The sequence below is a fragment of the Lichenostomus cassidix genome, chromosome 3 (assembly GCF_008360975.1).
Source record: "Lichenostomus cassidix isolate B80296 chromosome 3, HeHo_3.0, whole genome shotgun sequence".
NCBI lineage: Eukaryota > Metazoa > Chordata > Aves > Passeriformes > Meliphagidae > Lichenostomus > Lichenostomus cassidix.
Window position 1 is genome coordinate 55,562,069 of NC_139483.1, and position 18,364 is coordinate 55,580,432.

The 18,364-nt window shown below is 40.5% G+C and overlaps 1 protein-coding gene and 1 non-coding gene across 5 annotated transcripts; both read left to right on the plus strand.

Moving 5' to 3' along the window:
- Positions 1 to 268: 268 nt before the first annotated feature.
- On the plus strand, positions 269 to 18,364 carry KATNA1 (katanin catalytic subunit A1). Of its 4 annotated transcripts, XM_085055868.1 has the most exons (12): positions 895 to 990; positions 3,094 to 3,353; positions 5,841 to 6,015; positions 6,726 to 6,883; positions 8,777 to 8,960; positions 10,827 to 10,948; positions 12,321 to 12,426; positions 12,784 to 12,942; positions 14,078 to 14,204; positions 15,489 to 15,623; positions 15,898 to 16,024; positions 18,022 to 18,364. In XM_085055868.1, exons 3-12 carry the CDS (start codon positions 5,845 to 5,847, stop codon positions 18,218 to 18,220), a joined length of 1,488 nt encoding a protein of 495 aa, XP_084911994.1. In that variant the 5' UTR covers positions 895 to 990; positions 3,094 to 3,353; positions 5,841 to 5,844; the 3' UTR covers positions 18,221 to 18,364. The 4 variants fall into 4 exon arrangements, with proteins under 4 accessions (XP_084911995.1, XP_084911993.1, XP_084911994.1 ...); XM_085055869.1 differs by lacking the exons at positions 895 to 990; positions 3,094 to 3,353 and adding an exon at positions 269 to 487; XM_085055867.1 differs by lacking the exon at positions 3,094 to 3,353 and having other exon boundaries at positions 880 to 990.
- TRNAG-GCC (transfer RNA glycine (anticodon GCC)) lies at positions 561 to 631 on the plus strand. The gene has a single exon. It is a non-coding gene; the product is annotated as a tRNA-Gly (tRNA).

Sequence of the window (18,364 nt, forward strand, 5' to 3'; positions counted from 1 at the left end):
GTTAAAGGGATACATGAAAATTGCCAGTTTAGGAATGGGCAGAAATACGAGAACAAGACGAGTAAGGGTGCATGTGATTAAAGGGTACACGTAATTAAAGGATGACATATTGCTGTGGGTGTTTTGAGTTCACCCTGAAGGACTATCATAAACCTCCTGCATTGTGCCCAATCTTTAGATCCTATTTGTTGCTAAGCAGCTGAGTCTATTTAGACAGGTGACGAAGTATTGCTGCCTCAGAGACACTCAAGGGCAATTTCCTGCTCTGGCTCTGCTCGGCAGCAGGCTCTACTCAGCATCCTCAGATGCGTTTCCCTCTCCAGAACAACACTATCTATGAGAGTTGGAAGAGGTGCAGACGAGTCACAAGCAAAGAACATGTAGATAAAAGTGGGTGCGTGCTATTCAGTCGGCAAAACTCACATTTGTGAGTTACGGAGAAGAAACAGCGGAAGGAAGCTCCCCGACCAGCACGGCGGGATCTCAGGTGGGCGCAGTGCGGCAGGCGAATCCGCCCTTGTCACCTCGACTGACGAAGGCAGAGAGCAGTCACAACGCAAGCATTGGTGGTTCAGTGGTAGAATTCTCGCCTGCCACGCGGGAGGCCCGGGTTCGATTCCCGGCCAATGCAGTCGCTCTTTTCTTGCTTAGTTTCTCCCTGTCTTGTTTAAGTTTTTATTCTTTTTTCGCTGCTCCTTAAAGTTTAAGACCAAACCAGCTCTTCCCGTGTACTAATAATGTGTGTCAAACAGACACCGACTTCTCGTCAGCCAGGCAGGGAGCACCTTCTCCCCCGTCCCACCAGGCTGGAAGTGACGCAGCCGGATTTGCCTTCAAAAATTGCCGGCGGCGGCGGCGGGAGGAGGCGGCAGGGCCGGGGCGGGGCCAGCGCGGCTGGGGGAGGAAGGGGGCGGAAGGAGCGAAGGGGTCGTGGCCGGTGCCGCCGGGAGCTGCTGCTGCCGCCGCCGCGGGTGCGAGCTCCGGAGAGGAGTAAGTGAGCGAGAGGGGCCGCGGTGTCCGCTGTGGGCCCGCCTGTCCTGCCGCCCGGGGCGGGGGGCGATGGCCGTGCCTCGCCTGGCGGGGCCCCCGAGGGCTCCGGGCACGGGCGGGCTGCGGCTGCTCTGCCCCTTGGCCGGGGGCGAGGGGCCGCGGCGGCTGCGGTCGCGACAGCCCGGAGCGCGGAGCTCGGCGGTCCCACGCAGCGCTGTGCTCACACGTGCTCGGCGCCGCACGGGGCAGCGCGGCCGGGGCTGCCCTGCCCGCAGGTGTGCGCTCCGGACCGCCGTCCGCCCGGCTGGGCTGCTGCCGCTGCGGCATGGCCCGGGCGCGGAGCTCCTGCCCACGCTCCTCCCTTCGCCCTCCACCTGCTTTGTTGGTTTGGGGTTTTTTGTTAACGTGCAGTAATCTGCGAAGATGCGAGTTTTCTTTCCAGAGAGAAGCTGCAGGCAGTAATTCCTGATAGCCATTCAGCCGCCGATCTCTCTAAACTTCCAGAGAAATTTGCTAATTTAACATCGACCCCCAAAAAGAATGCCAGCCCCCATGAGGTGGGGAGTAGGTAGCGTGTTTAATAAAGTCTTTTGAAAGGCTTAGCCCGGAAAACATAAAATCGTCAGCCACCAGTGTATCTCTGTCTATGATTGATTTATTTATATTTTTTGCACAAACAGCCAGGCATGCTTATGTTTGTGGCTGCTTGTGGTTCTTTGTTTGCTACCGTTATTGTTAAATACAGCAAGTGGATGAGAACCAGTTTGTTTAGTATCCAATAAATCTGGCAACTCTTCTTCCCAAGCAATTAACGTAATCACTTGTCGATACCAAATGGTGCTGGCTGCGGATGTTATGAGGAAGACTATTAAAGCTGAAGGGGAGCTCGGAGGTGATACAGGCCATCATGTCATCAGTAAAAACTGTTCCTGAAAGCTGTTACTTTGGGGTGGATTTTGCTCATCTGGCTTGCTGAGAGAACTTTGCAAATGTTACATGGTTGCTTTGATGTCAGAGCCTGTATAGCAGGCTGAAATAATGGAAACATGTGCACTCTGCCAAAATACAGGCTCTGCATTAGTCCAGACATTAAGGTTGGACTGAAGAACTCCTTGGAAGTATTTTCCATGTATGGCTCGTGCTGTTCTTCGAGTCAGCAGGTCCACCCCAGAAGTTGATAATTCTGGCGTTAATCTTCACTTTCAACATCTGCATATCAGTCTCTTCTTTTATTTTTTAAAGTTTGGGGGACTTTGTAAGACAGGATTGATGCAGTGTTCAGTTACAGTTTCCCAGATTCTAATGTTTGACTGTGAGCAGAAATAACTTAAAGTCATTCCTTATGAGGATTTCTTGAAGTTGTGGAAAACGTGAAGTACCTCCAGTGTTTTCTTGATAATGGTCAGGTTGTTATCTTTTAAATTAAATAGAAAAATAAGTTCCAAAACCTCATTCTCACAAGCTGTAGGGATCTTCAGGTTTTGTTAGGCTCAGCCCTCTCTGGACTTGGCTATTCTGTACTCTAGAAATGTTTTAGGTCCTTGGAACAAATGATAAAATGTATTTTGTTACTAGAGGTCGGTTAATTTCAGGGAACCTTATACACTCACAGCTAGGGTGAAGAGTGATTATTTTTGTTGTGAAGTGTGTGTGTTTGTACACAGTGAAGAATTACACTGACAAGGCAAAGTGCCTAGGTTATTTTCCTTATATCCTGTTCACTGTAAACTTTATGAGCTCTTTACTGTTTTGGTGGCTGTTGGAACATAGATAACTTCACTGGTCATGATTCATGGCTAGCTCGTGGCTGATAAGTGCAGCCCTGCTGCTTTGACATCCTGTTACGTGATAGCACCAAGTATTTGTAAACACATGTGATATTGCTAAGTATTTGTAAATACTTTAATAAATTGTTGAGTAGTGCAGGATTAGTTTTGTGAGAGTTTTAATCCTTTCAGTTCTGGTTTAACTCTGGATTTGTGTATACTCACGCCTCTCCCACGTCTTACATCCTGCTGAGCTGTCCCAGTATATTGTAACCATCTGCTACAGCCTTCAGTCTACTGTCAGATGAGTACTCTAACTCTTCTTTTTCCCCCTTAGCATCTTCAGTTACAGGTGCAGCAGACCCATGGGCTCTCAGTGTATCAGCTCTGACACTGCCTGAAGTCAAGTGGCAGCAGCAGTGGCATGTCCAGACATAAGCAGAGACAGCAGCTTTTTCTGCCTCACTTGTACTCAAGAGCCTTGTGTTTGGAAGCCACTTCAAGCTCTTCTGCTCTTATGAGTCAAGATGAAGCAGCAAATTAAATTGGTTTTCTGGTTTAAAACATCTCGCATTTTCAATACCACTGATGAAACAGGTAGATTCCAACAGCATTATGAAATTGAGTGAGCACCTTCTTTTTTTGCCCACATGAGTTGCTAGCTCATTCTGCTTACATGTCTGTTTCTACTTGCTGTCCTTACTTTCTCTGCATTTTCTAACTTGAAAATCTCATTTACTCTTTTATTACACACAGTGCAATCCTTTTGGTCCGAAGCTTTCATATCTTTCTGATTTGGCCTCTTTAGTTTTGGTGTTCTTTTTAAAAAAATTCTACTTATTTTCACATTTCCAGATGAAAGCTGTTCTTACAAACTTTTTTCCCTCTTTTTCTGGATACATAAACAGAGTTGCTGTGCTGCTTGAATCGCTCCACACATTCAGTGAAAAAAAGAGTTACATATGACTTGTCTCTGTATTTAAAGTCTAGTTTGGTCTTAGTAACTTGCTATTACTTGATTTTTAAAATGTCTATTAGCATCTTGCTCAACTTGTGATTTCAGTAGTGTTAGTCATCGGTTTGAATTCTCAGGACAGGCAAACAGGTGTATCTGGTAGGATGAGCAGGAGTGGAAAAGCTTGCTCCTAAATATAACAGGGAAAACTTTGGTAACATCTGTGTGATGATCCATCCGGCAGCTGACAAACATCTTCAGGCTCTTTTTCCTGAGGTTCAAACCAACAAAACTCCCAAGCCAAACCATGTCTCCAAAGCCTAATTAGCCTGGGATGTGTTAGTCTTTGTGGTTGGTGGTCACATTAACCGTATCAGCTTGTAGACATCATGGTGTGCTCAGCGAGTCTCTGGCTGGAGTGAGATTAGGCGGGGCAGGGTCTGTGATAGCAGGTTTCCAAGCTCAGCCCCACGGGTCCCCTCTGCAGGGATGGGTGTAGGCTCTCAGAGGCCTGTCTTCAGCTGCCCTGCTGCCAGAATTTCTCTGTTTTGGACTGAACATTTTGACTGCAGCTGTCTGCTCCAAGGGAAGCTGGAGAAGGAAGAGGAAGGAGGTAAAAAAGAAGAGGATGTTGCCTCAGGAATGCCTGAGCTGTGTGTCTGTGCATAAAACTGCTTGTGAAGGGGACAGGAAAAGGAGTGAGAGCCCTAAAATGTGTGATTTGTACTTAGCAGCCCCCTCTTTACAATGGAGAGCTCACATGTTAGCAATACATTGGCAGGTGTGTGCAAAGTGTGGCTTCTGAAACCTCTGATAATGTGTCTTGAACTCGACCCTGACCTGGTCTTGAAATATATTCAGTCTTAAGTCTGTTTGTTGCGCATGTGAATTTAGTGCCTCTTACATTCTTTAAATAGTTGATCTGTATCAAGTGTGCTTCATCCCAGAGCTTAGCTGGAATTGCTTGTCTGCAGTTGCTTCTTCCTGGCACTGGGTACAGGTACCAAAATGAGAGCAGGATGACCCTCTTGCAGGCATGTTTATTTGCTGATTTTAATGTTTTCTGTGCCTGGTTAGGAAATCAGGAGGAGAAGGGGGAAATTCTTGGTGCATAAGAGACAAGAAAAGTGGAGACAGTGCGAGTATCTGAGAGAAGAACGGGATGGGGTTTATAAGACACAGTAACATGGGACTATGTACAGTGGCACTGTAAAGAATGAGTCTACTGCTTCTACTGTATTTATATAAATAATATTTCAATACTATTCTAATCTAAAAGCAGAGATTCTGTTAGTGCTACAAAGTGGAAGTAGTCACAGTCTATGGTGTTTGCTCCAAAAAACCACAACCACCACTGGCAGGGAAAAATAGCCTGGTATAACAATATGTTAAATAAAATAAGTAGTTACACACTAAATGTTAAATTGTGGCTTTTCCTTACCTCTCAATGATACCTTAAACAGCCCCAGTGTTTTTCATGGGTTTCTTTTTAAGTGTAGGAATGAAGGTGATAGGAAGGTGCAAGCTGGGCATGGAAGGTGGATATTTGTTTCAAAGAAACGTTAAATAAAATTGAAGAATTGTAAAATCAAACTAATGGAAGAATAATTTTCCACAAGGCAAAATCAGACTGTTAAAACTCACATGCATGGAATGGCAAAAGGCAAAAACAAAATTAACAAAACATAATGCATTAGGAAGAAGGGCTTTGATTTATTGTTTGTTTAGTGGTTTTTGTGTTTTTTTAAACCGCACAGCACAGGCCAGCACAGTAAAATACTAATTTATCTTACAGTAGAATAAAGAGGCGAAGAATGTATGCGATTGTGACTTGCGATAGTGCATTTAAATCTGCACATCTTACATGGGCTTTTTGACAGAATCTCCATGATAAGAAACAAAGCTGTGATGTGAAAAGTTTAATTTCTAGTAACAGAACATCAATTATCTTTTTGTGTGTGTCACATTAATTTTAGGCCTTTTTTTTGTAACCAGTATTTTTTCAGCTTCTATATTTTGATATGCCAAATGAGGTAATGAGCATATGAAAATACTTGCAAAAAGTTGTTCCAGTACTGAGGTTTTTTTTGGTTTTTTTTACTTCCTAACATTTTCTATTTTTTTTTCAGCTTCATGTTGAACATGAGCCTTGTTATGATCATTGAGAATGTGAAGTTGGCCCGTGAATATGCCTTACTGGGAAATTATGACTCTGCAATGGTCTACTACCAGGGAGTTCTTGACCAAATGAATAAGTATCTGTACTCAGTGAGAGATACCTATCTGCAACAGAAATGGCAGCAGGTAAATAGCCCTTTTCTGGGACATCTTGAGGGAAAAGCATTGAAGTAACAAGAATTGCCTATCTTATTGTAAATAAAATTAGAAAAATATTTACCCCATTCTCTCATGAAACTGGTGCTGTTACATATAGGCTTCTTTTTTGTTGGAGAGACTTAAGTCACCTTTACGACTTTTTTGTCAGTGGCAGAACAGTCAATGGCACAAGCTCCTGGGGAGCCTGTGCACTGTCTGCCTTGTCAGCTGCTTGCTGATGAGTGCCTGTTATGCTGAAGTTTTTTACTCTGGTATCATTTGGGTCTTACTTCCCTCAATGTTTTAGTGGGACTAAAGTCCTCAGTAGCAAGTTCGTTGTTAATTTGTCCTTAACACAAACCATGATTCTTTTTCATTGTTATTATGTCTATTAGGTTGATACTATTGATTGATATTTAGTCTATTAAATTCTGTCATACCTGTTTAATCTGCAAAATCTGTCAAAAGTCTCTTTGATGTTAAATCCAAAATCTTTTTGTTTGTTCTTTAAATGTGCTGAGGAAGGCGGAAAAACCTCCTTAGTATCTAATGTGCGTAATTCTTGTTTATTGAAGTAGAATTAGGTAGCTCATTAAACCCTGTGGAATCCATCCAGGCATTGCATGGGCTTGAACAGAGGACTGTTACAAACTTATTTCCAATGTGCTTAATCTACCTTTTTTATTTTTTTTAATCAGGTTTGGCAGGAGATAAGTGTGGAAGCTAAGCATGTGAAAGATATAATGAAAACACTGGAGAGTTTTAAACTAGACAATACTCCATTGAAAGCCTCACAACAAGAATTACCAGCTCATGATGCAGAAGTTTGGTCTTTGCCAGTACCTGCTGAACGTAGGTAGGAGGAAACCTGAAGACCTAAATTAATATTTATCAGGACAAAGTGTGCTTTGACTTCAGCCTGTTGTGGTGTAGTTTTTGTTCTTGAACTTAGGTGTGTAAAACTTGCACCAGCAGCTTGACACAATTTGTGGTGAAGGAGATGTCATTTTTAGGCAGCCTAGTCCAGAATGTTTTGGGGATTTTATCTTACATAGGTCTGACTAATGTCAAGCTTCTTCCCCCCCCACACCCACACACAGTTGCCTGAGTTGTTTGGTTTTTGTTTGGTTGGGTTTTTTTCTGCTTTAGTCTTTGTTGGCATTAATTAGCTGTTTCAGGATGCAAGACATTGTTCTGTATGTCTAGTGGGTTTTTGTTTGGCTTTTGTTTTATTTTTGTGAGTAGCTGTCTGAACTGGTTAACTGGAGGATCTAACACATGCCTGTGGTAGCATGAAGGAGGGAACAGGAGTACATGAAAAGCAGACACAGATCTGTGCATTTTGGGAAAAAGTGACTATTTGATTACTTTAGCTGTACTGTCAGATTATTGTTTGAGGCTTTGAATTTACAAGTGTTTTCTCACAGATGGATACCTTCAGTCTTTAAGGGTATATTTTAATGTTTATTTTTAAAGTTGATTTATTTTAAGCCTGCATTCTGAGAGAAATGGGTCTTGTGTGATCACACTATGTCTATATATCTCATTTAATAACTTTGGAATACTCCTAGCCAAATTCATTCAAATGTTATGGAAGGATAGAGTCTGAGAGGTAGAACTTTCCTAATGCTTTGGAGGTTTCTAGAGAAAATATACACAAACTCATGTTTCTAAAAAGGGTATGTCTTGAGAGAACTGTTCCTGTTCCATTTACCTTGCCAGCTGCTGAAGTAGTGAATTGTGGCAATATGAAAAAGCACACTGAAAACTCGGGCCATGTTGCATGAGTTTCCATCCTAAGATGGCAGAACTCAGTGGAAATTAGATGTGGCATCACGCTGTGAATTTATTTTGAGCTTTGGGGTGGAATTCATAGGTGTTCATAAATATAAGTATAGGTTGGTAGAAACTCCATTTGGAGAATGAAAATACTCCTAACACTTATGGTCTTACCATCAGCATGTTCACGTAGTATAATATGCATTTCATCCTGAAGAGATCTGTAGTGTTCTGACAAACTTGCTGCTGTGAATCAACTAAAGGCCATTTCTGTGAAGGTATTGTGTGAAGGATCCTGACCCATCTTAAATGATGCAAAACACACCATTTGCTTTCAGTAAATGCTCTCCAAATCAGAGATTTTCTGTTCTCTGGAAATATCCTTGAACTTAAACTTGACTGGTAGCTTATTGGTGCTGGAGTTTTAGGGAGGCCCATGGGAAAAGTGTATATGTGAGAATAATGGACTTATATGGGGAAAGAAACTTGAATTTTACAAAACAAATCCATACCAGTCACAATACTGGTTTAGTCATAGGTACTTCTGAAAGTAGCTTCATTTCCAACAACTGGAGGTCTCACATACATGTTTTCTTTCAAAGGAAGTGGGAGCAAAAGGAAATGAAAGTAAAATTGCCATTCCCAAAAAACCTTTACATTTCTTTGTGTAGAGAAGTGAGGACCATGGTGATAAGGAGAATTTTTTTCTTTGTTAATTTTTTCTAGGCTCCCTGTTACTTTTACTCATGAAATGCACAAAGCAAGGAGCTTGTTTTAAGCAAGTGGATCCTGAGCTTGTGGCAAAGGGAAGATGGATTTTTAGTGACTACCTAAATGTCAGCCTTGTTTCTGACATACAGATTTTATCTTGGGCAAAATGGCTTTTTAGTTTGTGACCAGTTGATTTGGTTATGTAGTGCTCACCAGTGGCTTTACACTGAGGCTTTTTGCATATGTTACAACTAACTAGACCTTCGCCAGGACCCCGGAAGCGCCAGTCTGCTCCGTGCAGCGACTGCAGAGGTCACAATAATCGTGTCAGTGCCGCTGTCAGAGGCTCTCACCGTCCATCCTCTCGGAATCCCAATGATAAAGGGAAGGCAGTCCGCAGCCGGGAAAAAAAGGATCAGCAAAATAAAGGAAAAGAGGAAAAGGTAAACCTGCAAATGACTTGGTGGAGTTGCAAAACTCAGTTGTGCTTTCTTACTACTGAGTGAATTATAAAATTCAATGTCTATGAAATGTTTCTTCTGTTCATGTCAGCGTGCTGATTAGAATCTCACCTTGTAAGGTGTCTTACAACAATAGCTTGTTGTAAGACACCTTACAAGGTGAGATTCACAAACAATAGCTCTGGAAGTTGGGATCTGGTAAATGTATCTGAAGGTGGATGGCAAAAGGACGTTTCCAGGCTCTTCTTGGTAGTGCCAATCAGTAGGACAGGAGACAATGGCAGAAACTGATGCACAGGAAGTTCCACCTGAGCATGAGGAAGAACTTCTTTACTGTGCACTGGGATAGATTGTCCAGAGGGGCTGTGGAGTCTCCCTCACTGGAGATATCCAAGAACCACCTGGACACAATCCTGTGCCATGTGCTCTAGGATGACCCTGCTTGAGCAGGGAGGTTGGACCAGATGACACATTGTGGTCCCTTCCAACCTGAACCATTCTGTGATTCTGTGACAGGTTTACTGCAACTTGAAGGCAGTTGTTAAAAATGATACCACTGAATTTCTGAAATCGTACCTGGTGGAGCCCATTCAGATGGGATGTCCTTGTGGCTTAATTGCTTTGAGTATAATTTAAACCAAGACTGACTCATCTCTTCCAAAGCATTTCAGTATTTACTTAGTCTTTAAGTAAATCCTTAAACTCTTTTTTTCCCCCTGAGATCTGTTGTTAGCTCCATACTCTGTTCAGTTTTAAACGAACAAAACCCCAGCATACTTACTGAGAGACACCGACCTATGATCTGTTCTTGGCAATCAGAGTGCTTTAATTTTTGCTTTGTGCTCTGCTCTCCATAAATTTAGCTGATGACCAAGGTAGGACACCATACAGAAAACAGTAGATTCATAGTTTTCCAGGGTCTAAATAAATCAAATATGCAATAGTTTGTTAACTTCAGCAGCCTTAAGTTGTGGCAAGGTGTCATGGCTTGTGGAGATAGGATAATCTACAATGGTGAATTGTTTAGCTGTGTAAGCTACTACTTTTATTAGGAGTGAAATTAGAGTGTCTTTGAGTGATAATCCTCTCTCCATCAGACTATACCTACAGAGAGACAGGATAGGTCTCTTCTTCTCTTTTACAGTTGTTCTGTCATCACCAGTGCTTGCTGTTAAATGTATAAACCAGGGTATGTCTAGTGCATTTTACTTCCCTTCAGTTGCATGGTCTCTGCTGTTTGAGCCCTTTCAACTGTGTAGCTTCTTTGCTTCAACTGCTGCAGAGCTGCTTTTCTGCTGTTCATGTCCATGCTTCTGTATCAGTTAATTAGCTCTGGTTTTACCCCCTGGTCTCCCTGCAGATCACCTTTGCTCATTCTACATATGGAAATCATGCTTAGTTTTTTTGTGTCCCACTTACATGGCATATTTATGACACTTAGAGAATTTGAGATACTCTCAGTGTGACACTTTGTGGTCCAGTCTTACACATAATTTCCCCCTACCCAGCTACTGTCTCAGATAGTTTTTGATTTCTGTGGGAGAAAGGCAAAACCTGTTACACTGGGATAGGTATATGCAGTTTGGATTAGGTACCAAAGCAAAGAAAATGCATCAGTGCAATGTGCTGGCTTTGGGAGAAGGAAATGGAACCAAGTCAGTACAGAAATCCGGGTGAAACACATAGATCCATCATGCAGTGCAGCTGTAATGTGGATGCTTCATTATTTTCATGCTGGTTTATGTTGCCACCTTCTAAAAATATGATGCTGTTGTTGACTTGTGATAAAAATTCATTAGTAGCATAACCATTGTAACGTATTTACATTGTTATATCCTTTTTATGTAGAGCAAATCCACATCTGAGATTTCAGAGTCTGAACCAAAGAAATTCGATAGTACTGGATATGACAAAGATTTAGTAGAAGCTTTGGAAAGAGATATAATTTCTCAGAATCCCAACATTCGATGGTAAGTTTGAGTACTGCTGCTAGTCTCGAGTTGTTGTTTCTATTTCCTCTTACATGATATGATAAGAATTAAGTATTTTAACAGATTAACATGTAAAAAGTACACATAGATTTTCCTTATTTCCTTTAAATAGGCAACTAAACTTCTTATGTAGTTGAATACTTCTAGCGCACAAATTTTTTTTTTCCACATATAGATTCATAGAATAGTTTGGGCTGGACAGGACCTTTAAAGATCAGCTAAAGCAGTCCCCTGTCATGGGTAGGGAGACATTTCTCTAGATCAGGTTGCCTAGAGTCCTGTCCTATGTGCCTATACAAATCTTCTCAAAATTTTCTGAGTGTCCTAAAATCAGTTTCTGAGATACTCTTTTGCAGTGGAAATGTTTCTAATGTCTGTCAGTGTCTCTTCATTTGAAAAACTATTTTGCTACTCTGAGGCATATCAAGACAGAAGACAGATTAACAAAGAAGTTATGTCAATATAGGAACCCTTTGACGTGTTGCTGGACGTGATCTGGCCACTAGTATAAAATATAATCCTCTGCCAGTACCTTCACATAAATGTGTTAAATATTAAACCTTATACAAAGGTTGTTTTGTGTTTCAAATGTTTCCAAGGTAGGTGGTTTTGTGAGGATTAAATGGGCAAAAATCTTCTGGCAAATAAAGTAGGCCTAAAAAAACCTGAATAGAGCCACAAAACACTTTGTGTGCAGCTGTCATGTATTTCAGTTTAATATTTAAATATGTTTTGGTTTTTATATTGAATCTTAAATTACAACTTCAGATTTGAAACTAATTCTTCATATAGATGTGTTTTGAAACCAAAATGTTTCTTGGGTACATGCTGATAAGAGGAATGCCCTGAGAGTTACCCTCAAGGAAGTAAGACCAGCCTATAAGGTATCTAAGAATTAATACATTCGTAACTCAGAAAAAGAAATCTAAAAATTCTGTTTAATTCCACTCCATTTACTAATCTTCAGCAAGTTGTTCTTGTAACAATGAAAGATGGTATTTAAGTTTCAGGGACATCCAACTTCCCATCAAAAGAAGAAAGCATAATCAGTAGTTAGCCTAAATTTAACCAACCTGCTTTTTTCTGCTTGTCTTTCTGTGAATAACAACAGTGGTGCTCTACTGAAGTAGTTTTTTTGCTTTTGCATCCAGCTGGAGTCTACCAGCTGGATGTCCGTTGTAGCTGTTACAGGCTTTTGCCATTAGAACATAAATAGTTCAGGAAAATGAATTGGTTTATGGGAGATCCAGTGTGTAACAACAAGTTTAATTGTGCATTTTTTTGAGCTGTGGTGCTTTTGAGCTTTAGGGTGCTGTCTGAATCTATCAAACAACTTTCTCTTTCTTGTCAGGGATGACATTGCTGATTTAGTAGAAGCCAAAAAGCTGCTTAAGGAAGCTGTAGTTTTACCAATGTGGATGCCAGAGTTTTTTAAGGGGATTAGAAGACCGTGGAAGGTATGAAAAAATCTGCTTCTGTGATCATAAGTAGAATTTTGAGATTGGATCTTGGCAGAACAAGAAATTTCAAATGTTTTACAGTTTAAATAAATTCTTTTAACTTTTTAGTAATAAAATTTATGGTAAATAATAAAATAAAAATGTCAGCCAGATACATGCACTGTCTTCAGCTATATGTTTGCAAGTAAGCTGTAGTATTCATTACTTGTAAGCAATAGTAATTAATTACTTACCTTTGAACAACTTTTCAAGGGAAAGTTTGCATCCAGTATTTTACCATTATGCTATTAAACAAATAGTAAAATTCTCTGTTTTGATTTTTGTTCTAAAAGTGGTTCTTTTTCATTTTAATAGGGTGTACTGATGGTTGGTCCTCCTGGTACTGGAAAGACCCTCCTAGCAAAAGCTGTAGCCACTGAATGCAAGACTACTTTTTTCAATGTTTCTTCTTCCACACTTACCTCAAAATACAGAGGAGAATCTGAGAAACTTGTTCGTCTGCTGTTTGAAATGGTGATTTAAGTTTCTGAACATGAACTGTGAGATAATGAAGTAAAATCACCTCTGGAACAGTGAAACCTTGCCAAGGTTTCAGACTCATGGCACACATAAACAGCTCTGATCCAAGCTTCAAATGCTTTGGGCCTTTCTGATTTGGCCATTTGCATTTCAAGATTATTCCTAGATGGATTTATAAAAGCTGAAAAATTAGGTTGTCCTTTATTTTCAGGGTTAGCTTGCTGCATTAGAGGTAGCTCCCTATAAGCTGGTGAGTGCTGCAGAACATACTTGAATGTAAATCTAGGGATGGAATTAATTGCTTTCTGGGTGAGAACCCTATTTAGGCTCTATGTGTGTTTTGTTGTTTTTGTGGGTGGTTTCTTGTTTGTGCTTAAAAGAAGTCGCCTTCAAAACTGTAGTTGGCTTTAGAGCACATAGCATTTGAAATGGGCTCAGAAAGTAGTTGTGTTTTTTTTCCATGTGTTACCAGGTTTGCATGCAGTGTTTGCTAGGGTGCCCAGTACTGAAGGGGACAGCAGAGTTGAAGTTACAGTAGCCAGAAAAGTCAGGAAATAAAAGATCTTTTACATTATAATTTGCTAGGCATGATACCAACTCATTTAATGTGGGTGGTCAAAAATGCAGATGCACAGTGGAGCAGCATCTCAACTGCTCTGAGACAATAGCTTTTATTATCCTGTATCCTTGTCTTTAAATGTTCTTGTTTTCAAAAAGGTCAGTTATTTTGCAGTTGACCTATTTCTTGGACAGGTTCCATGTTATGGTGTCCCAGCTGAACATTCATCCTAGCTTTAACTGAAATCTTACTCAAGCATTCTGTGATGTCTTTCCCAGTTAAAACTGTTACTCCTAATGTGGAAAATTTAACTTAACTAAATGTTTGTTTATAGCCCTGACAACTACAGGACTTTGCCAAAAGCTATTCTATTCAAATGCTCTTGATTGCACAGCTGCTCTCTACTGGAGTGCAGGGGTCCAAGAGAGGGAGGGTAGGGATTGTTTGATACCTATGAGCTGATGGAATAAGGGTGTAAATATGTCATTACTCAGCTCTGAATATGCTGCTGCTTCTTAAATGGGAGTAGACTGCTATTTCAGCTTCTGCTTTATCTTTTGCTTTCTTCAGGCTCGATTTTATGCCCCGACAACCATATTTATTGATGAGATAGACTCCATCTGTAGCCGCAGGGGAACTTCAGAGGAGCATGAAGCCAGCCGACGTGTGAAGGCAGAGCTGCTAGTTCAAATGGATGGTAAATAACCTGATCACTGTGAACTGCTGGACTGGAGGAAACTTGAGGGACAAAAAAAAAAATAAATTCAAAACTTCATTCTTCAGAAGCAGTTTTTTGAAAGCCTTACATGAAATTTGGGTTAAAAGCTACAAGTCACATTATTTAACAGTCTTTTGGCCTCTGAGCTATGACCTTGTATTAGTCACCCAGAATAAGACAGATTCAGGGGAAAATGCAACATTTCAAAAGAACAGCAGAAAAAAACCCCCCTGTTTCTCTGTCTTTGCCTGGCATATCACTCACTTCTTCAAAATTAAGTAAAAAGTGGTTCTGTTACCTGTTCCAATTTAAACTTCAGAGACAGCATTACGCTTGACTTCTTTGGGATGTCTTTTTCTCCTAAAAATATAAATAACAAGTGAAGATCTTCTGTTTTAAAGAAGTGGTTGGGAGAGTTTTTATTTTAAAACACTGCATTCACTACAGATATGGGGCTAATATTTCACAAATCAACAAAATTTGAAAGTAGGTAACAGTGCAGAGTTGCTAAAGAGGCATCGTTTTTGTATTCTGGTGAGCAGAGAGAAGGAAAGGAACTACTGAAAGGTGCTAATCTATGGACTGATTTGTAATAGAATCCCATGAGTCAGAAGATTTGCATATTTATTTCTCCTTCTCTGATGTTAGTACCTTTTTATTTTTGTCTTTAAAGAGTAGCAGAGCTGTAATACTGTTCTCATATAAAGTATGTACATAATCTGATTTTATTAGTAACAACTACTTGAATCCTTTTACTTAGGCATTCATAAATGGTGTTTTATATGCAAATTCTCAGGCAGACTAGGTACAATGGCTATGCCACAGGAAGTGATGCTGCTTTTCTGTGGATGTTGGTGAACACTGGGAGGTTGTCTGTTTTTTGGTGTGGTGATAGTGTTGAGGGGTTGTTTTGTTTTTCCTCACATGCTGTTACAAGATGTTGATGTGAAAAGTGAACCACTATTGTGGCAGAAGTACAAACACCCCTGCTGTAAAATCATTCTAGCCATGATAGAGAGGAACTTCCTGGTCTGAGCAGTGCCTATGTCCCTGCTGTTGTTTAAACCAAGCTTCCATTTATGCTTGCAGGCTGTCATAGAGATGAAAAAGTGAACTCTGTTGCACTTGGTGATTCTATTATGCTTGGGCTCATTAAAGTGCAATAAAGTAACTGTTAATACAATTTAATACAGAACTGTTATCTCTCTATATGAAATTTCAGAAAACATATGTATATTTTACCTCCTCTTTTCTCCATTGCAGGTGTTGGGGGGGCTGCTGAAAATGATGATCCTTCTAAGATGGTCATGGTACTTGCTGCTACTAATTTTCCTTGGGATATTGATGAAGCCCTAAGACGGAGACTAGAAAAGAGAATTTACATTCCTTTACCATCAGGTATGAAGAGCTGGGGAGAGGAGTGGTTAAAAATTCTAAAATCTAAACTTTATAAATATTCCTTTAGTTTTTATCACTTGGTTTAAAGATCTAATTGATACATGTATGCAAATTCACTTACAGATTCAGGACCAGGTTAAATCTAAACATGAGCATTTACCTTTGTAGCAAGTACAGTGTTCTTTTTCTCATTCTTCCCTCTTATCCTCCTTCAATTTATTATTTATCTTCAGAAAGCAAATTGTACAGACTCAATTTTCTTTTCTCTGATCAGCCAAAGGTAGAGAGGAACTCCTAAAAATAAATCTGCGAGAGCTGGAACTGGCTGATGATGTTGACCTTGCAAACATAGCTGAGAAAATGGAGGGCTATTCAGGTGCAGACATTACCAATGTATGCAGGTAAGTTGACATGGCATCATTTGTGTTATTACTGCTGCAAACTCTGGGAAAACTATTTGTAAGGTAACCAGTTTACATTATTAAAGTTATTGGATAAAAATGGATTGTAGCTTCTTTTATGTACGGCTAAAAGGTGAAATACTGCATTAGTATTTACCTAAATTTCCATTTGAAGAGCGGTTGCAACATAGTAGTCTAAATAAGCTGTGATGGAGGTAAAATCCCACCTTTCGTGTAGACTAAATTCGATGCATGAGGAATATCCAGAGGATGATAAACTTTAACTTGAGTTGCAGTCATTGTGTTTGGGTTACACAACTTCTTCGGAAATCCCTGTGTAAGAGGTGACAGTGATCTAGGCTGGAGTAACTAAGGTAAAAACACGGAGAGTTCCTCCTTCATGGCTTGGCAAAGGTAGAGTCTTGTGTGATGGTAACTAGAGCTGTATACTCAGCACATTGGTTTTTGTGATGAGGCTGACTAAAGTTTTCTGCCACCTCCTCCATTTCCCTGTCTCCTCTGTACTGTTGGCATACAATTGTTTGTGAGCCTATTCTTCTCTAGCCTGGGTTCTTGAAATAATTGACTAAAAATACCTTCTAATCCTTCCCTTATATTTTCTTAAAAAAATTGGAAAGGGAAGTACTGATCTATTAAGAGCCAAGTGTTAGTTGTCCCATTTACATCTAAAGACTTGCACTGGCACAGTTGCAGCAGTGGCAAACTATGGGATCTGCAGGAAGGGGCAGAGAACTGAAGCTCTTAAGGTGCTGTTGTCCTCTGATAAGCACCTCTGTAGTGCTGCTTCCAGGCTTTGGAGGTAGCACTGAAGTGTGGCAGGGCAAGGTTTGAGCTCGTGGTTGTTCAGCCCCACTTTTGTGGGACTGTGCTTTGAACAGGATGACAGAACTGTTCTGGATTAAAAACATCTCCTGGTTATTTCCTCAAACATGGATCCATTTCTTGCCTAGATTCCTAACATGGCTCTGCAGACGTATGTCAGCACAGCTGAGAGGGCAATGTGCTGTGCCACAGGGATGAATGCAAGTACCCTGGACACAAAGCTGCCACCAAAGGCTTTGTCAGCAGGGTGGCTGCAGGCTATGCTGAAAGCTTGGAGCTTCAGTATAGTTTCCTGAACAAATCTTGCACAGTGTCTGGGGAAAGAATGGTATGTTAGTGGCTCTGAATCTGTGTTGTGCAGATTGTTCCATTTGTAGGTTTGTGAGATGATATGCTATTGTGATATCACTGGGATTACACTTCCATCTTTTTTACTGCTAGACAAATAAGCATTTTCTTGTTATTACAAGCTATAGAACAATGAATTAGCAGGAACTTTAGCCTTCCAGTGTTACCTAATTATCACCTTACAGCTCATCACCTACTGCCACCAGATTTACTTCTGGAAATCTAAATGTGGTCAAACCTAACTTGAAAGCAAATGACACACTTGTTAAAAGACTCAATGCTCATTGAGGGTAGAAGTTTGAGGAGCTACTGACAGAACAGATTTTGTCATTTAACATATGGTTCTGAGTGTACAGGTTGGAGTTAGACATTGTTGACTCCTTTGTCTATGAAGTAGGATTCCTGTTTGAACCAGGAAACATCCAAAACACTCCAGCTACTTCTTCTGTATCTAGGAGTGAAATTGTTATTGCCTTGTTCCTGTTTTAAAATACTGTAAACAGCAGCTTCATCACAGGCAGGCAGTGACATAAACTAAACCAGTTTGTCTTCACCTTTTTTGCCCAGCCTGTGAATAGTAGCTATCCTCACATTCAGTGAGGATAGTGCCATGCTTGAAAAATAGGGATAGCATGGTATTGTAGCTTGTGCAAGCATTTGGAGATCTTCCCATAAAAGTTCACAATTCTTTATTGTATCTTTTGGAATGCAGCAGCTTAACTGCAATGCTGTGTTGAGCCTTTCAAACAACTGAACTCACCATCCTGCATTGAGTAATGATTTTATTTTCTTACTCTCCTGACTAGAGATGCATCGTTGATGGCTATGAGAAGGCGTATTGAAGGCTTGACACCAGAGGAAATAAGAAATCTTCCCCGAGATGAAATGCACATGCCAACAACTATGGAAGACTTTGAAATAGCTTTGAAGAAAGTTTCTAAATCTGTATCTGCTGCGGACATTGAGAAATATGAGAAATGGATAGTTGAGTTTGGATCATGTTGAGTTGTCTTCTCTCAAAGAAACCACCTTATGTCTTAAAACAGCTTTAGAAGTAATCAGTGATGTGTCAGTGCACTGCGTGCTCTTTTTAACTTTTGTAATTTAAGAGCAACAGATGTCTAAATAAATTTTTTTCTAAAATGCAAA

Bases quoted from the DNA above. Each gene is read 5' to 3' on its own strand.
- KATNA1 (XM_085055869.1), top strand. From the start codon at position 5,845: ATGTTGAACATGAGCCTTGTTATGATCATTGAGAATGTGAAGTTGGCC. The intron at 6,016-6,725 runs GTAAATAGCCCT...TTTTTTAATCAG, and splicing joins TGCAACAGAAATGGCAGCAG to GTTTGGCAGGAGATAAGTGT. The intron at 6,884-8,776 runs GTAGGAGGAAAC...ACAACTAACTAG, and splicing joins CCAGTACCTGCTGAACGTAG to ACCTTCGCCAGGACCCCGGA.